This window comes from Haemaphysalis longicornis, unplaced genomic scaffold (genome assembly GCF_048455015.1).
Source record: "Haemaphysalis longicornis isolate Haplotype H1 unplaced genomic scaffold, Haemaphysalis longicornis Haplotype H1 scaffold_7, whole genome shotgun sequence".
Taxonomy (NCBI): domain Eukaryota; kingdom Metazoa; phylum Arthropoda; class Arachnida; order Ixodida; family Ixodidae; genus Haemaphysalis; species Haemaphysalis longicornis.
The window spans coordinates 189,967,786-189,986,874 of record NW_027526422.1 but is presented as its reverse complement, the minus strand read 5'-3'; the positions used below and the strand labels follow the sequence as shown (position 1 = coordinate 189,986,874).

The 19,089-nt window shown below is 47.9% G+C and overlaps 1 protein-coding gene across 1 annotated transcript; it reads left to right on the top strand.

Moving 5' to 3' along the window:
- Positions 1-757: 757 nt before the first annotated feature.
- On the top strand, positions 758-17,298 carry LOC144147337 (uncharacterized). The gene is made up of 2 exons (XM_077679455.1): positions 758-1,253; positions 16,913-17,298. The coding sequence occupies exons 1-2, from the start codon at positions 972-974 to the stop codon at positions 17,198-17,200; spliced, it is 570 nt and encodes a 189-aa protein (XP_077535581.1). The 5' UTR covers positions 758-971; the 3' UTR covers positions 17,201-17,298.
- The last annotated feature ends 1,791 nt before the right edge of the window (positions 17,299-19,089 follow it).

Here is a 19,089-nt window from a genome sequence, read left to right as displayed (position 1 = left end):
GGCTGTAACAGATTTCTATTTTTCGTGTATGCTGCTCCGTGTTCTCTTTTTTTTAACTCTGACGTTCTTCAGTCTGTTTATATCTTACGGAAAGCAAAACAATCGGGAACGTTTCAGCATGTTGTGCTGTGTGCTTCAAAAAGATATGGTCTGTGCACTTTCGGTCCATGCAGTGGGGCAGTATTGTGCTTTTCCGGGGTGCGGCATAGCAAAATATAAGAGAAGCGAGGGCGTTTTTCTGAGCTTGCCTCGGCAACATTGTGTGCGTGTGTTTTATTCAAATTTAGGTTGTTTTATTATGCCTGGATCCGTGTCTTGTTTGGTAGAATTAACTGGAATTAAATTCCCGTGAACCTCCGCTAGAGCAACACGTGACAATTCTCTCTACCTGGGTAGACCGAAGGCGCCTAATTCCTTGCCAAATTCGCTTGCGTTTACTAAATTTACACAACAGGAACTGCCCAAGCCCGACCTCTCCGTTGGACCCCAGAATTAATTACGGCAGGCAGTCGCTTATTGTACTCCTATTCAATTATCACAAGACGAACACTGAGCCCACAGCTGCGTACGCGAACCCCGGCTAAATACGTGGAAGCGCGCCAGCACTCTCACTCCGGAACCGACACTCTATGCAGCGACCGCACGTACTAGAGGACACTGGACGCGGCCGCAGGAGCGGTCGCCTGCATTTCCTGGCGCCCCGCCAGCACCCAGCTGCGCTCTGACGAAAAAAGAAATCCCCTCCGCCGTCGACATCACTGCTTCCGCCGCAGCCCCAGCGTCAGCTGCGATTGCAAGAAGCTGTAGAGGTTCGGCGGCGTCGCGACTCCTTCCAGAGCGTACCAGCTGACGGATTCAACGCGGTAAAAACGCCAGTGGAACTGCTTTCCTGTCGTCAACGCTGACCAAGTAGCCCCTTAGATTTTTAGGTGACGTCGAGGAGATTTGTCTGTGTTTCCCAAATTACAAACATGTCGGGCTCGGTGCATTCCGACAAGTGTGACGTGTACCTCTGCAACAGCCCCATTCAGCAGGGCGAAGGGATCCGCTTGGCCTCCGGCGCGCTCTCGTTCTTCGCCTCGTCGGGACGCTCCGCGAGCGGCGACTCGTGGAACAAGCACTGGCTGCTCGTCTTCGACTACGGCGACGATGAGGTGCTCATCTGCGACGCTGACATGGACGCCGCCGGGGACCTGACGGGGAGGAGGTACTGGAAGAAAAGGGCCGCCTTCGAGAAGTGCTATCCGAAAAGGGTAAGCGATTCGTTTTTCTCGATGTAGCATGTTATTGGGCGAATAGGTGTTCCATTTTTATACGAAGAAAAAGGAGCGTAAAGGACGGGACTATGACTTAAGACAGGACTGTGCCCGTCCTTTCTTCACAGTCGCGTCTTCTAGGTGCACTTTTTTTTGTCGTTTTCCTCTCCGTTCCCGTTGTTTGTTTATTCATTGACTTTTGACGGCAATTTATAACACATCCTCCTCACCGGGGAAGCTCACCGGAGATTCCCCAACCCCTTTGAAAAATAACAAGCCAGAAAAAAACTTCATAAACAATTCGGAGTTGTTTGCAGTAGTTTTAAGCCAATGTAACGTGCTTGACAGCGCAATAGCCACTCGTATCACGCACAGTCTTCATTCTGTCAACAAAGGAGGAACGCCCACCCTTTCGTACTTGTTTCGTGGTTTTTTTCTTTTCGTATTGGGCCGCTATTTGCTTTTGTCACCACTGCTTCCGCTATTTATGTCTCACACTCAACAACACGGCACGAAGCTCGTGTTCCACAGAAACCAGCCCAACTGCTCCCCGTATTCTACGTGTACGGCTGTTTTCCTTATCGGCTCTGTAGTTTCGAAGTCACTTTTAAGTGGCTGTCCATTAGTGCCAGTTGTGGGTTATTAAAAACGGGATCACAGCAATGTATTGTTATCTCACAGAGTTAGCTTAAGTATTACGCTTTTATTTTCTCGAAGTAGGAAATATTTCCTTCGCCCAAAACGTTATTATCGCTCTCCCCCGTTGTCACTGCGTATTATTCCGGCTACCTTATAATCAGCAGAGTTGTCAACCAGAGTTATGGTTGTCGATCTTGTAGTTTAGGAGTCGGTCTACATTGCTCGGCTGGTCGGCCTTGTAGTTTAGGAATCGGTCTACATTCTTCGGCTTTTTTTGGGACGACCATTTAGATAGAAGAGGAAGAAGGGATTCGCGATACAGAAGTCCTTCCCGCACACGGGAACGTTTGTTTCATTGCTAATGATATTTTTCCTGTTATGAACGTCCCTCCAACAGGGTCATTTCCGGTTTACTATCTGAGCTCCTTGCTTCCACAGTTGCGTCGTCCAGGCCGATTCGGCGGCCGGGCCCAGAGGATGGCTTAAGTTTCAAGACGGGTTGCAACCTACATTATTCATACGCTAGTCAAAACCTTTTCGCTGCTAAAAAATGTTAATTGCGCTGTTTCCCTTCTTCTGCGTCTCCGGTGCTACGAGTAGCCACCTGGACGGCTGCTTAGTTAAGATCGACATCACCGACGCACTGAGAGCCGCACAGAGGAGCGAGCATGATGTAAAAAATGCCTAAACGTGCAGGGACAGCTGACGGATGAACGGCGGCACAGCGCTGAACTCACAAATGAAAGTTTATGACGAAGCAACATACATTTTTACAAGAATCCCCAAAAAATCACATTACCACATATCATGACAAAAGTGGACAATGAAATGTACTAATCTATACTAATCTAAACCAACTAACCCAACTTGGCGTCTTTCTACCGAATGGTAGCCGCATTCCCTGATCTTATCAAGGCGTAGTGTCACGCATGCGCTGTGGGGAATGCTGCTAAACCTGAGAATTTGAATACAAAAGGAATGAATGCTCATCTTTATATTTTAAATCATTAGAAAGGCGCGTTAACTTGTAAGCATAAGAGCGACGAGGCCGCTTGTATCTACGGTATAGTTTGCCAAGACCGTCGCGCACTATTTTAGCTGTTTTCCTGGCGGGTTCGAACGATATAAGTTATTCGGTTTTCAATCATTTTTGCATTCTGGCATGCGTTTTGAAAGCTGATGCAATGTAGGCTTTTCGCCCCAACTTGGCTCCCCTCAACGTGTGTATACATTTGCAAACAAAATGCAACAAAAGCTTGATCTTCGATATCTTCGATTCCCTATATTTTTTTTGCTTGCTGGGATGCCATAATAATGTTCTCTGACATTGCTTGATAACTCAGAACTCTATATGGCTAGTCCAAACCAAAATCGGCGGTTCTGTGCACGCCGAAAACTTTCCCGCGCAACCCTATCCGCATGCGTAAAAGACAATTTGGCTGGGTTTATAGCGGCCAAGCCCCGTACAGCGACACATTGCCTGAACCAAAGCTAACGCAGTAAGTAGGGGCCTGTGAAACACTCGCAGCAGGTTACTTCGAAATGACTAGGCCATATGGCATGTGCAACACACTGGCCGCATGTGATTCACACATTCGATGGTTCACCATATATGGACGGTGTGCATGGGCACATTTTTAAAGAAATTATGTGCGCGCATGTTTTCCGTACTCGGTATTGCCCAAATCGAAAAAAAAATCCATCTCGGTGCTGACTTTGCGCTGCTATAGTTCCGCACTCGTGCGGCAATGAATGCGGAACTAGGCCTGTGGTACTTGTCCTTCATTTATCTCTCCTCGTATTTTCCGTGCTAAACCCTCCTTTTGCCCCCCACCTTGCCTCACCTTTCAGCTCCACTTGAGCCGTATCGCCCTCAAGGCAAGAGCACTACATATTGCATTGCGATTGCAGTTCATTGCTATATCCTATGTAGATATGTTTTGTGTGCGGATCATTTTAAGGGACCGACCCGCCGCGGTGGCTCAGTGCCTACAGCGTTCTACTGATGAACACGAGGACGCGGGTTCGGTTCCCGGCTGCCGGCCGCTTTTCTGATGGAGGCGAAAAGCAAAAACGCCCGTGTGTACGAGATTTGGGCGCACATTAAAAATCCCCAGGTGGCCAAAATTTTTACGGAGTCCTCCACTGCGGCGCGCCTCATCGCCTGCGTTGCGTCGGTGCGTTAAAACCCACAATCAATCAATCAACATTAGGGGAGTGGCTTGTCGTCATAGCTCGACCGCGGTAACACCGCAGTCAGGCGGCGCTACGCACCCAACCAGGTGCACCCAAACACAAACCGGCTTGTCCCTCGATTCATCCTTCCGGTTAGAGACTACTTGAACGAGAGGTTTACATAGGCAAAACCGTTCAAGACTCCTGAAACCGTTGGCACTGGTCTTACATGTTTCCATTATTTAGCTCAAAGAAAACTGCAGGTACATTTGATGCAAAATTGATGTATTTAACCGGGATTGTCTGGGTTCATTTCGTGAAAAATGCTCGTGGGGTTGGTTTTACCAGAGTCAGCGACAAAAAGGGGCCGGGAAGGAGAAAAACGGCGGGTTCAAAATGGCGCGCAGAAATGCTCAAGCGCGTTCGTGATTAAAGCAAGCACAAACAGAACAAAATTTATGCCTGTGCTGTTCCAGACACAAAAAGAAACTGACGACAAAATATAAAGAAAAGTATTCCAGCTGTTCTAGGAGAATGGTAAAATTGAATGGCATTGAACAAAAATCTGTTCAATTGATCAAAGGAGGAGTTAAACAGGGGGCAGAAGGGCGTAAGGGGTGGTTGGAAAGAGCGGAGAACGGCGCTACTACCCCTCTGGCGATCCACTGAACCGCACATCACAGCTTTCACGTTCAGTGAAGCTGCTTCAACTATTTCTCTCCTTGACTTGTTGTTTCGGGCTAGGTTTTTTACAGCTCCTCAGCTATCGCCGTGCCCGTGTTGGGGTAATAGATATGACCACGAAATAGGTCTATCACGTGGTGATCCCACGTACTTCCGCTGCTATTTGTTTCCCAGTAGCGGTAATTGCACTTGCACGAACGCCATTCCGATGGCGTAATTGACTGGCGTAGTTTGGTGTTCCGTTACGTACAGTTCAGCGCAAAAATGCACAGGGACTGGGAGAGACACAACACAAGAGCTCTAGTACAATTAAAGTTAATTGAAAAAGGAAAACTCGCTTGTAAATAAGCTAAAAAATGAAACTGAAGAATAGAAAAGAAAGGACGAAAAAATGAGGTGAAGTCACACGAGAAAAAATTTGGCAGACTCAGACACACCTGTCAACAACGCATACGCCAGAAACCTCAAGAAATTCTATTTCTTTGGGTGAACCAGGGCGGGTGCGGACGTCGTTTTCTCTGCGCCTCACCAGTTGTCAATGTTATGCGAGCGTACCGGCTCAGTCTCAAAAAAGAACAAACAATGCAACATCCAGCATCGGAGTAAGTATGTTACATGTGTTGAAGTTGTTGTTTATCACCTTCCCCTGAAATGTGGAAAGACTTAATTAGGCCGAAGAGGACGCTGTCTTAGTGTTCGATTGCATGAACATGCAAATAATGTACGCCGTGGTAATGAGGAACACTTGGCTGCCCTCTGCAAAGATTGTGATGATGTTTCTTGCGGTCCCTTATTGGGAAACTGTGAAGTTTTGTTTACGTCGAGATTCCAGCACGTCAGGGAAGTAATGGAGGCGGTGAATATTCAGACAGCGCATGACAAGTGTATCAGTGTTGCATATTTGTACCTTTCAGCCAAAGAAATTGAATTTGTTGAGGTTGCTGGTGCATGCGTTCTTGGTTCTTCACGAGTGTGTCTGAGTGTGCGAAATCTTATTTCGTGTGACTTCACCTCAGTTCCTGGGTTCCTTTCTTTTCTATTTTTGAATTTTATCTGTTCTTAGAGTGCTTAGAGCGGTTGTCTTTTTTCCGTACACTTCAGTTGTAGTCTACGCTCTCGTGATGTGTCAGCCGCCTACCTCCTATTCCCCGCTCAGGCGAAATTTTTATTAACAAATATCTTGCAAATTCAGCATACACACCTGAAACACTTCGCAAGTGGTACACCCCTCAGCTGCCCCCTCGATGTCCTTACTGCCGTGCCACCACTCCATCAGACCTCGCACACCTAGTTTGGTGGTGCCCAGCTTTCGCCACGCACCGTACATTTAAATCTCCCCAACCCCATCCCGATCCACAACAAACTGATGCACAACTATTATATGAAATAGCGGTTTATTCATTTAAAAGCGGTCTGGCACGGGTTGTTTGAGCGGGTCCTCCCCCGAACGAACTGGTGTATGTGCTCTAACCCTATTGCGATCACCATGAACTGGCCCATGAATTGCAGGTTCTAAGAACTGGCCCAGTTATTGAGTCTACTGAGAACAACCAGCATTTATTTGTTTTTTTTTTCTCTTACCCTCCCTCCCCATTCTTTTCCCCCATCGTGACCAGTGGTCATCCTTTTCTATTAAAGGCTGTCTCTCTCTCTCTTTCTAGCCTCTGTCTATTTTTGCGCTGAAACGCACAATCATGAACTATTCAAATACGAACCGCGGAGCTCATGGCCGAAGATACAGTTGCCGTCACCTGGCAGCGGCCGTGGACAACGCACGCACATGCGCAGTTGAGATGACGGGAGCGAGGCTGCGTGTCCCACTCCGATATGTTGCCCTCGCCTCGCTGTCATGCTTGCTTGGTCGCTATGCCGCAAGAGCGCTGAAAGCACTGCAAGTACTACCCCCATTGCAGCTGAAGCTGTTGGTCGCGTAGAAAGCAATGCGGTGCGTAATTGCTTGCAGCTGCGGCCAGTGCTTGCGTGGGAAACGCGTGCACGCTCTCTCACGAGGCATACTGCTGCCGTCACCATGTTTTCTAGAAGAAAACCAGTGCACAGAAATGGAGAGAGAAATAAATGTATGCCGCTTACCTTGTGATGGCACTGCGTTGTTTTGTGTTCGTGGTTCAGTGGCTGGGGAATGTAGCAATGAGCTGGCCGTAAACAAGAAGGCGCCTTTGTTCCATGGAGTCATGGATGAGTCACTTGGTGAATTCGGTGCTTGTAGCAAACAATAGATATACCACCAGAATTCATATACATTAACTGCAAGCATTGTGTGGGCTGGGAAAATTACGGTCAGCATTGTAATATTCGCAAAAATTAAGAAGATATGCAGTCCAACTATTCGATATGCCAGTTGCCCATGCAAACAATTTTGGCGGCCCAATTTTTTTCGTTTTTTTGGGGGGGAGGCACCCCAGTGCGTGAAGAAATCAGAGGAGCGGGCGTTACTGAGCATGGTTTGGGCGTTACCCAGGTGACCATCTTTATTAGCTCAAGTTGCTGCAGTCCACATGTAAAAGCTAGGTCGGCAATGTGACGCCGGCACACGCGGCGAGCAGGCGCTCGTGTGAGCCGAGCACACAGTGGCCGAGGCTACTATCTCGCGCCACATCGCTAAGAATTGTTTTCATCGCTCTTGCGGCATGGCGACAAGGCAAACATGCGAGCGAGGAGAAGGCAACATGTCGGAGTGGGACACGCAGCCTCGCTACTGTCATCCCAACTGCGCATGTCCGTGCGTTTTCCACAGCCGCGGCCAGGTGACGCAAGCGATATTTTTGGCCTTGCGCTCTGCGGTTTGTATTTGAATTGTCCATGACTGTACGTAATACTTTTCCGATGTTTCTGGGTTATTCGCCGTGTTTCTCAATTATTTTGCTGCATTATGGTTTCGTAACCAGCGGTTCCAAAAGGCCGGTCGTCCTTGTAGTGTGGAATTTTTTGAGCGTTGCTCGGGTTTTTTTTTTTTCAAGTAGCCATGAAATCCAGTGCTTCTACTGTCTTTTTTCTGTTCTGCCGTCCGCTTCAGTGCGCTGTTTGATTTAAACTATGAACAGCCAACTAGCTCAAATCCAATCCTTAAATAGAAAGATGGAATCCAACATAAGAGAAAGCTTTTGCAGTAACAAATGTCGCGTGTCTAGTTCTGAATTAGTTTTTCATTTCCAATGTTTTCCTCGCTTTAGAACTTCATTTTGGCTGGTATAAATATTCTTTTCATAACTCGGCACTTCGCTCCCAACAGTTGTTCTGATAGCAGTCGCAGTATAGCTGCCGGTGGTGTGTTTCGTTGCACCAACGTTCTAAATTACTGCGCCCCTGTCCCAGTTTTTTGCCCGTTGAAATATTCCTGACCGAGAAAAATTAGTGTTGCCCAGTGATTGCTCGTATATTTCTCGTGTCTATTGAATAACTATTGCTCCAACTGCAAAGTTAGTTTTATGGAATATAGTGGGATTCACAGTTACGTTTGATGAAGTTCTATAAAAACTTTTATGTCTTTAAAGGACGTACGTCCTTTGTGTATACTTAAGACATGTGTGAAGGGTTCCCGAAGCTGACCTCACCGAAAGTAATAACACAGCCACGTAAAAGAGAAATTAGTGGTTGTGTTCTGGCACAAAAGCAATTAGCCGGTGGAAAAAAATGGCGCAGCTTGTACTAGTGGTGAAGGGCTCGCGAAACAGCACAGCAAGCGTCCCCCCTCTCACTTCGCCAGAGACCGAGCATTTGCACCTCACATGGATTTCCGTACTTTCTGCAAAAAGTTCTCCATGACTTGCAGGCCCGGATCGTTCATCCGCAGGCCTTCACGTCTGTCCCAAAGTGGACCGCGTTGGCACGCGCCGGGACCCGCGGCCAAATCCAAAGCCGACGCCCGCGGTACGAACCTAAAGGAAACGTTGCGCCCCCTGAATGCGATGATAGCACAATTGGATAGGCACCCGTTTTATAACGCGAGGCACGAAGGTGTGACTACGACCACGAGAAGCGTGTTTTTTTCTTTCCAATGCGATTCACATGTTACTGTCGCCAGCCGCAGCTAACGCGTACCCCTCGTGCCTTTGGCTGGCCCAGTGGTTAGTTTCCTGGTTCACAGAAAAAGGTCCTGGGTTCGATTACCGGGACCTCCGCAACCACAATTTTTCCTTTTGGCGCGCAGTCCGACCATCTGCTGGTGGGCTCGATCTTACCTCCTCGCAACTTCCCCTTACACTTGAAGGTATTCTGGTGGATCAATAATGCTCGGCGTAAACAGCACCGTTGTTAATAAGGTGAACAACGAAATGGGTATGGGACAATCGCGATAGCTATGAACGCTTTTGAACTTCACGGTTTCTGCAGAAAATACGGTACTTTTTCTGGCGCTCACTACGATTTTCGATTGCATGGTTGGAAGGCGCGCGGTGTGTGTCTACACAGAGGCTCTTTAATCCACTTTTGCTCGAGGAGTGGGGTGTAAATTGCTGTATTTATTTATGGTCCTTATGGCCTTATCTTGGCCATGCACTCCGGCCGTGCTCTTCCGCCTTGCCCTGCCACGCTCCCGACATCCGCTTTCATGCGGCACTCGGTAACATTGCGGAAGCTAGATGCGCGCTGCAGACATATTCATTGCGCGATAAACGTGTCGATTTACAGAAGGACGGGGTACATGATCCGTAGTGGGATCACATTCCTAGCGGTTTTCATCGTACGCTCACTGCACTGTGTCGAGCATGCGAGGGGCGCACAACACGTAGGCGCTGCCTCCATACACATCTGAAATTGTAACTAACAAAGGCACACATTGTGCCTAGCACTGAGATGTAAAAACGCCAAGAAGAAACAGCACCAAGCTGTGGCAGACAGCTATTCGATTAGGTAAACGGAGGCTCCTTAGCGGGTACTAAACGAACACCGAAAGCCAGAACCAACCCGGTATTTTGCTGCTATAAAACCTGTACCGAAACCGTTAGTTTTTCTACCTCGCTGAAACCGAGACGCGAGAGAACCGTAAAGACAAATTTAAGCCGTTCCACTCCATGAGGAAGCAGTCGGAAGTGCAGAGCACTGATTCGCCGAAATGGGCTCTAGCGCCGTGATCCGCTCACTGGTACCACCCAATGCAATTCATTTACCCGCCTTCGCAGTGCTCGCGCGCCGCGTGCCTGAAACTGCGCCAACGGGAGTTTTGTTATTTTTGTGCCGGCTTTTCCTCCTGCGCGTGCCGGTGTTGCACTGCCACTTAAAAAAAAAACAAGGCAATTCATGGATGCTTGATGTTTGCGATAGCAAATCCACTGCATCCACTGCAGGAAAAAATCCCTCCAACGCCTGCTGTCGCCCGCGCCGCTATAACTTATGGCGGCCTTTTAAGAAATCCAACGGCACCAGTTTGAGAATGTTCTACTAGAAAAGTTCTATGTTCTGCTTGGAACGCACGTAAACAAGGGCAACGTGCTTCTGTAAACGTTCAAGTAGAGCGCCTCGATTCACGCGCGTCTTCACCGTACGGCAGCGCTGGCATAGAGGCACCCGGCCTGGAGCAGTGGAACGCGGTCAATTTAAATTGAAACATCGTGTCTACCTTTGCCGGAGAGCGACGGGAGCGTGACAGTATGAGAGGTAAGCGGGAAGGCGAAGGGCGGCACTTACTTGGCAAATGCCGACAGAAGACTATCGTCTTTTGTCAAAAGTTGCAACGAAAGGAGCAGATGCGCGGGAATTTTTTTTCTGTTGACATCGACGGCCACTTTTGTATCGTTCGTGTTGACGCCGGCGGTGACGGTAACTTTCGAGCTTCATTAGACATCTAAGGTTGTACCCTTATTAACCGCTTCCCAATGAACTTATTATACCTTTATATTGTACGTGATAACGCAGATATAGGTTGCAACAAGGAAAGTGCATTTACTAAAGACACTGTGGCAGGTTGGGGACGCAGACCCAGTCCATTAGCAACTCCAACTTCACCTGCCTTTGCTTCCGTTCCGTCGGTCCTTCAACACCAGCACATACTCAGACGAAGAGATATTGGACGTAGCTGCATATGCAGCGCTGATTAGCGTCAGTTCCTGGCGATGCTGGCCAAGGTCTGCGTTAAATATTATTGTTAGCAGTGTGCGGTTGATCTCATGGGTTTGTTTGTGTTACAAGTATTGCGAACTTCGTAATCGGTCACAGCACTAAAATGTAACTGCTCTATTCGCGGTTACGAATGATGGCAAGGATACTCGCCAATATTGCCAAGGCGTATTCCGCTTTTCGCGCGCTCGGCAATATAGAACGCCCTGCCTATTCTGGGGACCGGATGGCAGAAGAATGCTCAGCTTTACTTTGCTGTACAGACCAGACTGTTATGGTCTGCTTTGAGCTACTGCTAAAGGCACTCTACTTGTCGGGTTCCGTGGCGCATAGGTAGAGAATTAGGTTTTGGCGCTGACGCCCTGGGTTCGAGTCCCCGCAGTTACAAATACTTTCTTTCTCTTTTCCTGTAACCTGTTCTCCTAAGTCAATTCTACGCATTAGTTGTGTAAACGAGTGTGGATTGGTATTTTTTGGGTTGCTTTAGGCGAATAAAGATCAACTATCCCGGGGTACAGTCCAGAGAATAAACCTGGACATTACCCTGTTGTGTGGCCCACAGAATATTGCTGCTCATTCTGCCTTTATCACCATCATCTCCCACTGGTCCACAGAATAGACACTGCCAAGAAGGAAAACGGCCCTAGTCATCCTGCAGTTCAATGCTGAAGTTGTTGGAGATGGTGCTGCCTATTGGAGAACCTAACACGAAGTCGATACGACGATTAGAATGTAACTCTTTACACAACTATTCACGTTACCTACTTAGTAGAAGAACAGCCAAAGAAAAACTTTAAACTGCATACCCTAGTTCAAAGTGCGCAAAAATCACTTAGCTGGGTCTAACTAGGTTTCTTTTATGCTTTGTGTACATAACCTCCATCAGCTCGTCGGCTGGCACTCTGTCCCCGCCCCGGGATCCGTTTAGCTACCCGGTGCCCAGCCGCGCCCCCAATTTCCGACGCCAAAAGTTGAACTTCAAGTCTAGCTCTAGCTACTGGTGCCCATCAATCCCCGAGAAATATTATGTGCCACCCCACGTGCCTCCGGGATCTCCGGATCTCCAACGTCATAACGAAAACGCCCCTTTTTACCAACGTTCAGCTTAAAAAAAAACTTTTGCAGCTCATCCCCCCCCCCCCTCTCTCTCTCTCTCTCTCTCTCTCTCTCTCTCTCTCTCTCTCTCTCTCTCTCTCTCTCTCTCTCTCTCTCTCTCTCTCTCTCTCTCTCTCTCTCTCTCTCTCTCTCTCTCTCTCAGGGACTCCCGTCGAGTTTCTGTACCTGCACACCGGAGGGCCGCGAGATCGTATACATACAGCTGTGTTACTCAAAGTACCGGATCAATAAGCTGCCACAGCATGCGCGCTGCATGTTGAGTTAGTGAATCCCTCATGGTCAGCACACCAGCGCCCTTAAAAACAAACGTTGGATTCTCGGCTAGGACCCGCCCGCTCGCCGCATTGTTGCCGTCGTGAACATGGCGGCTACGCGGCTGCACTAGTGCTCCGAGCCAATAATTATACGCCTCCTGTGTACTCGCCCTCCCGCGATTTTAACAAGTTGCACCAATTTGCCTGCGACAAGAGTCGTGTTCCCTCGCGTTCCTGGCCCTCACTCTCGATGTCGCGTTCGAGCCAGACGTAGCTTGAGAAACTCGTTAGTTTCCAGTTTCACCAATGCATGCTCGTCCCAACAGTATAACGGTTTTGTTAGTCCTCACGCAATGCGGGGCGACCGGTGACTAACCTAATGTGTGGCCTTACATTTCCCATCTATACCGCGGCTGTAGGAAGGAGCAGCGGCGCCATGCGTCGGAGACACATCGATGCCATTTGAAAGCGTTAAGGAGGATGGCAAGGCAAAGCGTCTCTGGAGTCATGAATACAATATCCTTCGACGACGCGAGGTTGAAGGAATGCGTGCAGGCGTGAACTTGACAGCCATGCTTTCACATTCACAATTCATAAGAAGAGCTTTGGTGACATCGGCATTCACTCCGCACCTGAATAAATCTTTAAACAGGCGGCACTGCGTGAATTTAAACATGTTGTCTTCTCTTGCAGCGAGGTGACGCGCCTGTCATGTACTGCTCGTTGTTAGGCCCACCGTGGTGAGCATTCATGTAGCGAGCACTGCGTTTTCAGCAGGCAAATAAACCGGAGGTAAACAGCCGGGTAGTTATTTGGCTATGATGGAAATGTTACGGTTCGTGTGAAAGAGAGAATGTTTTTGAGAAACTGTTTCTAGTGAACTCAGGGTAACAAAATCGAAGCTATGCATACAATTAACATTTCATGATCGGCTGAAGCTAGCAAGGTATTTTATCTGCTTGCTGCATGTGAAAATAAGCCGGGTGGGGAGGAAAGAAAGTGATACGTTCTGAACCGTAGTTTCTTATCAGGGAAAAGCAGCTCGTGAATGAGAGGCCACGCGGTATATATGGCTTTGCATATGGCTTTGCTCGTCAAATCATGTGGCTGGGTGGCTATATGTTACCTGCACCCCTTTATGCCTGCCCCGCATGGGTTCTGTGGGGGTAGGGGGATACCCGAACCTGGAAAAGTCTGCGTAGAGACATAATGGTTGGGACACGGGGCCTGGGGAAATGGTTTCAAAGCGCGAAGCGTACCATACTGCGAGCGTGGTAGTAAGGATAGTAGCCGTCCAGGCCGAACACTGCGGACACGAGACAATTGCGGCAACGCAAAATGGGAAGTTAGCGCATTGTACGCACGCCCGAGGAATTAACCGAATTCGAGGACAGGCGACGACATCACAACCACGAATGTGTTCCGTGGAGGGACAGATGAAGATTGTGCAGAGCAGGGGGTACGGAGACGTTGAGCGAGATCGTCCGCGGCTGCGTCCCAGTACCAGGGAGTTGCCGCCTCCTTCCAGATTTACCGGGGCGAATTGCTAATCAAAGCGAAAGTTCCTGGATTCGAAGTTGGGCTACAGTTTGATCTGCGCTTAGGATCGAACTTAAACTGTTTGAGTTTCGCTGAGAATTTTATTACAATACCACTACACCGCCGTATCTACCACAATGACCGCACCATAAGTGACCTACCGTGGTAGCTTCACTGTACAATCGCTTCGAGGGCATGGATTGAACCCATCTTTTTGAAGTCTTATGCAAACACTAGAAAGAGATAAAAGCCGAGCGGTGATCCCAACTGTCATAAATAAAAAAGTGGCTCAGGGTAACACTTCTAAAGGTAGTTATCAAGAGCAAGATCAAAGACTACGCACACAGAGTTCCGGGGAAGCTTGATTTCAATGAGATTCGGCAGCGTGCAGTCCAGCTATATCTACTGGTTGATTTGACTTGGCCTGTCGCTGGCTCTGAAGCGCAAGCACAGACAGCACAGTGGACGCGCCATCGATTACGAAATGAGGGACCAAGCGCGGGCGAAGCAGCTGTAAGCACTCCCAGTCACGTGATTCGCCTGTGTTGAAGCGTACTCGCAGACGGCCCGGCCGGATGAGCTATTAAGCGCAGGCGGAGCAGCCGTTTTCTGTCTACCTAGTCACGTGGTACAGCAGCAGTGAGACTGTAGGTGAGACAAGCGATAGAGAAAAATGACCCAGCTTGTGCGGCGCCGGCTAAACGGCACTTGCGACACGATGAATGATCTTGATTGTAAAGTAGTAGAGCGTTCGCTCTAAAATACGCCCCGCCATTTCGAAACTGAAACTGACGTGAAATACGGTGTAAGCGGGGAAGGACGTCGAGAAAACGAAGAGAACATTTTTGCACAGGCTGTTGAGATTCCTTACAGATAACAGTGCTAAAGTGTCTAGACACGTTTTCCAGTAATAGTTCTACATCTGGTACCTGCTAAGTAGCTGTGCGGGCATGCGACTATGGTGTCACAGCTCAACACCTGTGTTCAGCCCGACCACTTTGCTAGTAGTAAATCTAACGCTGTGGCCTTAGACCGCGTTAGATTTCCTAAGGCAACTTAGCCCGGGCAGCCGGCCGCTTCCGTTTGGTTCTTTGCACGACTCTGAGCACAAAGAACGCGGCGACAAAAGAAGTGACCCTCGGCGCGGTAAATTCCCTTTGGCTGCGACTCCTTCGAGTGCAGCTTGTGGATCAGAAGAAACAAAAGATGACAACACTGTACACACTGAATTCCATTTGGCTGCGAAGGGTTGTAATGTTGCTGAATCGAAAAAAATATTAGGAGAAATTCTAATCTGTGAAGTTTGTTGACACATGACGCACAAATTGAGACAACACACTCGCATTTATTTTTGTCATCATTTGGTACGCGTAGTGTCTACTGATTTCTGATTTCGTATTTAAACCTAGAAGAAATAAAGTTTTACCCTAGCAGAAAAACATAAACTGCGCGTTTCCGTCCTCTGGAAGCCCATGTATTGAGAGCAGGAGGGAATTCTGTATTATTTATATCCTAACGGGAATCTTCAAGCGACCACGCGTTCCTAAATGTGATCAGCTGTATAGTCTCAGCGATGGCCTCGGCTCTGCTATCTTGTTGCGGCGAGAAGCATAACAAGGCTACCTCTCAATCAAGCCCACTTGACACAACGTCGATCCTTCAGCCAATTTATGGTGTAAAAGCGACCCTGGAACACTCTTTTAAACTTTCTTGGACTTTCTTGGAAATTGTGAACGCTTGCAAAACACAATCAACCAGAACATGCAGTACTTATACTAGGGGGTCGCAAAGTTCCTCAGCCAAAAATTACTGCTCTATTGCCACCCGATGACTTAGAAACTTCCTCAACTGTTTTTCTCTTCCTCGGTGTTGGCGCTCTTTTACAGCTGGAATTACGTCATTGCAGCGGGGAGCAGCTACCGGCCGGCTTTCCTTTAGTTGCGGCAATGAACGCATTCAATAACCACTTTAAAGGGAAAGCCGCGAAAGCAAAGCGGGAACGGAAGACGTACCTGCTGCGACGAACAAATCACGCAGTGGGGCTCCCTGCTGCCGATAACAATAGCTTTCGCAGTGCTTCTAGACGTGAAGGAAACAGTGAAAACTTTTATCAGAAGTGTTTCAGAGTCTTTTTAAGAAAAAAAGATGGTGATCACTCGTATTTCCGGACCAGCATGTGCTACTGGACCGGATATGGATGTACTGCTCCGCAGTAAAAACGCTTCAGTTGGCGGAATCGAACCTCGGTCCTTCACTTTATGAAGCCAGCGTCTATCCGAATGCTGCATAACGACACGGTCGAAAGTCAGTCCAAACTCAAACGACAAACAAAGAATCCGTCCGGAGAAAGCTTTGCGTTCAACCATTGTCGTGGTTAGACGGAGGATTGCATGCCTTTTTTGTTTCGTTTTTTTATTTTTGTATCAAACTTCCGTGAGCTGTTGGTCGGTTGACATTTTTAATTTGCTATTTTTTATTTATTAGTTCGCATTTCCATGTTTTGTATTCTTGAGTTTTCCTGAAAATTTCAGTTTTCTTTAAAATCTCATAAAGATTAAGCGCGTTAACTCTTCCAACTAGGACTTGTTAAGTGCATGACGCTACAAGCCTGGTGCTTTCAACCATGGTTTATATGGTTTTATTGTTATCTCCATTGCGCGATTTTTTTTGCCTAACTTGTCTGTCGGTGGTTTGTAAGTCGTAATTTCGTAGATCACTTGTAATTTTTATTTTGGCATGAATTTCTTGTTTTGTGGCACCATTTACCATTCGTTGGCTTTTTAGACCGAATCAATTGTCGTTTGTTTTATAGTTGTGTTTTTAAAATTTACTTCCTTGACGCTATTGTCTCGCTGTACTCTACCGTGAGGTTAAATAGCTTGATGTTTCCCATTATGTATGTTGCCACTCCGTCTGTTTATTAGCATTTTTAATTATCATGGCAATCATGGGATGGTGGTTTATAGTACTGAAGCACATGATTTTGTAATTCAGTTTTCATATTTGTCTTTTCTTTATTTTTTAAAATTTACTTCACCGGATTTTGGTTATTTATACGGAAATAACGAAAAATGTGCTAACACTGCCAGTTCGTCGGTTTTTGTTCAAATGCAGGGCGTTACAGTATGCTCACGTATTAAAAATATGAACCTCGGGTCACTTTTTATTTACTTACAGAAGTACCTTGGAAAGCACCGTGTTCCCGAAGGGCGCCTGGAAAAGATCTTGAAGAAAATGTGCGACTCCGGCCGGTACCATCTGACAAGCAACAATTGCCAGACGTGGGCCTTGGACCTTCTCCGCGAGCTCGGCATCAAAGCGCCAGATGAAGAACATCATGCCGAGAAAGTCGTGAAGGAAGTCATCGTTCCTGGCGCGACTGTGATTGGAGGCGCCCTTCTAGCCGTTGGCGCCGGAGTCCTGGGTGCACTCGTTGCGGGTGGCACCCGTAAGCAAAAAGCATAAATGCTTTGCCAATTGGAATGTATTTTTTACACAAGCGCCTTAAGGAATTCAGACTTTTGGCTCGCAACCCGTTTTATAATAAATTCAAATGTCGGCTATTCGTGCCTTGTACTCGTTTCGCCATTCTGAGTATGGTGCGTGCTCGCTTTGGGGAGATCTTCGGGAGATAAGAGTAATTGGAGCTCTTTTTATGTGTTTACGTTCACCGCCGCGGTGCTTGCGGCCACGTTGAAACAAGTAAAGCGGTAAAATGATGGCCCTGTTACTTCGAGCTTCCGTGGCGAGAGGTACGGGGCGCCGCAGCGAAAGGGCTGTGCGTCGCGGCTGGGTCGGTTGGAATCCGCTAACTGTTTTTCCCGGTTGGCGCAGCGCGGGTTCCGGTAAACACGGTAACAACGCAACAGGCGGAGCAAACGGAGTGCTAAAACTCTCTAATGTTTGTTATTGTTCCGACTACGTTCGCCGCTGGCTTTGTTTTTATTATAGGACCGAAAGTGTAGGAGGGAGCGTCCCGTGGCTATCGTAAGGGTAATCCAAAACTAAAAAGAGCTCAATTTCAACACACACAAGTCACGTGACAGGCCAGCGGTAGTTCTAAGCTCACCACGTGGCCGCTCCCTCACCACTCCCGGGAGCAGCGCTGCATGCCACCAGCGATAAATACGCTGCACGTGTTTATCGTACTTGTAGTTGAAGTTGTACCTGTGTAAGTGTTGTTTTGTTAATTGCTCTCGCGTAATCTTAAATATTTCATGAAATTTTTCACGTCGGCTGTGTGTGTATGCTTGTGATCGGCGCCAGTCGTTGCCGCGGGTGGCCAAGAAACCCTCAAGCCGTCGCAGAACGGCTTTTACCCTGGTCACCTCCCACTTTTGTGAATACCAATAAATAAATAATCAAATAAAGAAAGAAAGATAGAAGAAAAGAAAGAGAAGCGCAGCTAGCCGATCAGGTCGACGAAGTGGTCGGACACAGAGTAGAAACCTATCGGAATTCGCCCGCACCAAAGTGTTCTGTGTCGTCTTGTGGAAGTGGATACGACAGAGCATGATTTCTATTCTCCTCATTTAATTTTCTTTGACAAAACACATGACACTTTCCTCGAATGCTCAGTATTTAGTGGTTGTAGCGATGATCTATTTAACTGTGTTGTTTGTGCCCTCTTTTAGATAATCACCAGTTTATGGCGGAGACTGCAGGTGGTCCCGAACCCACTACGGACCCTCCCCAGAACAAACCGGAATTGGTTTATCACATAGCGCAACCGTGCGACGCGCGTTTATCTAGATGCAGCGTCCAAAACCTTTGGTTCTGCAGTTTTTTTTTCGTTGCACTAAAGGAGACAAAAACGTAACACTGAAGTCATTACGGCTCGGGGCAACATAAAATGTGCCATCACGCAGGAGCACCGCTAAAGTGAAGGCATGGTGTTGATTGCGCTAGAAAAACCAAAGGGTTTTGCGTTTCAGCACAACCCTCAGCTGAAGGGTCTCTATCGTATCACTATTATGATGTGAAGGGAAGGTGACACCCTAAGTACCAGCAAGATGCGAAGCACAAATGTCGCAGCAAGCCTGGCAAACGCCACACAGCACTACGGCCTCTCGGTGGGTGGGAAGGTTTACTGCCGTGCGTTCGAGCGATAGAACGTGATATATGTTATATTCGGCTCAAGGCTCTTATTAGCGGCGCCTGCTTTTGCGCACCTCTGCAGTGGGGTGAAAAAGGGCACTTGCACCCTCGCCCTTCAAGCCACCCCAGAACAATTGCCCAGCCCCTCGCCTTCTCCGTCTTTCCTCTCAATACAATCAATTTTCTCCCTTCAAGACAAAATCCTGCCGATGCCCACGCTCTCGCCCTGCTTTGATTCAGCCTTAGAGTTTCGTACT

Excerpts from the sequence above, each read along its gene's own strand:
- LOC144147337 (XM_077679455.1), top strand. The coding sequence starts at position 972 with ATGTCGGGCTCGGTGCATTCCGACAAGTGTGACGTGTACCTCTGCAAC. Across the intron at positions 1,254-16,912 it reads AGAAGTGCTATCCGAAAAGG|AAGTACCTTGGAAAGCACCG; the intron begins GTAAGCGATTCG and ends ATTTACTTACAG.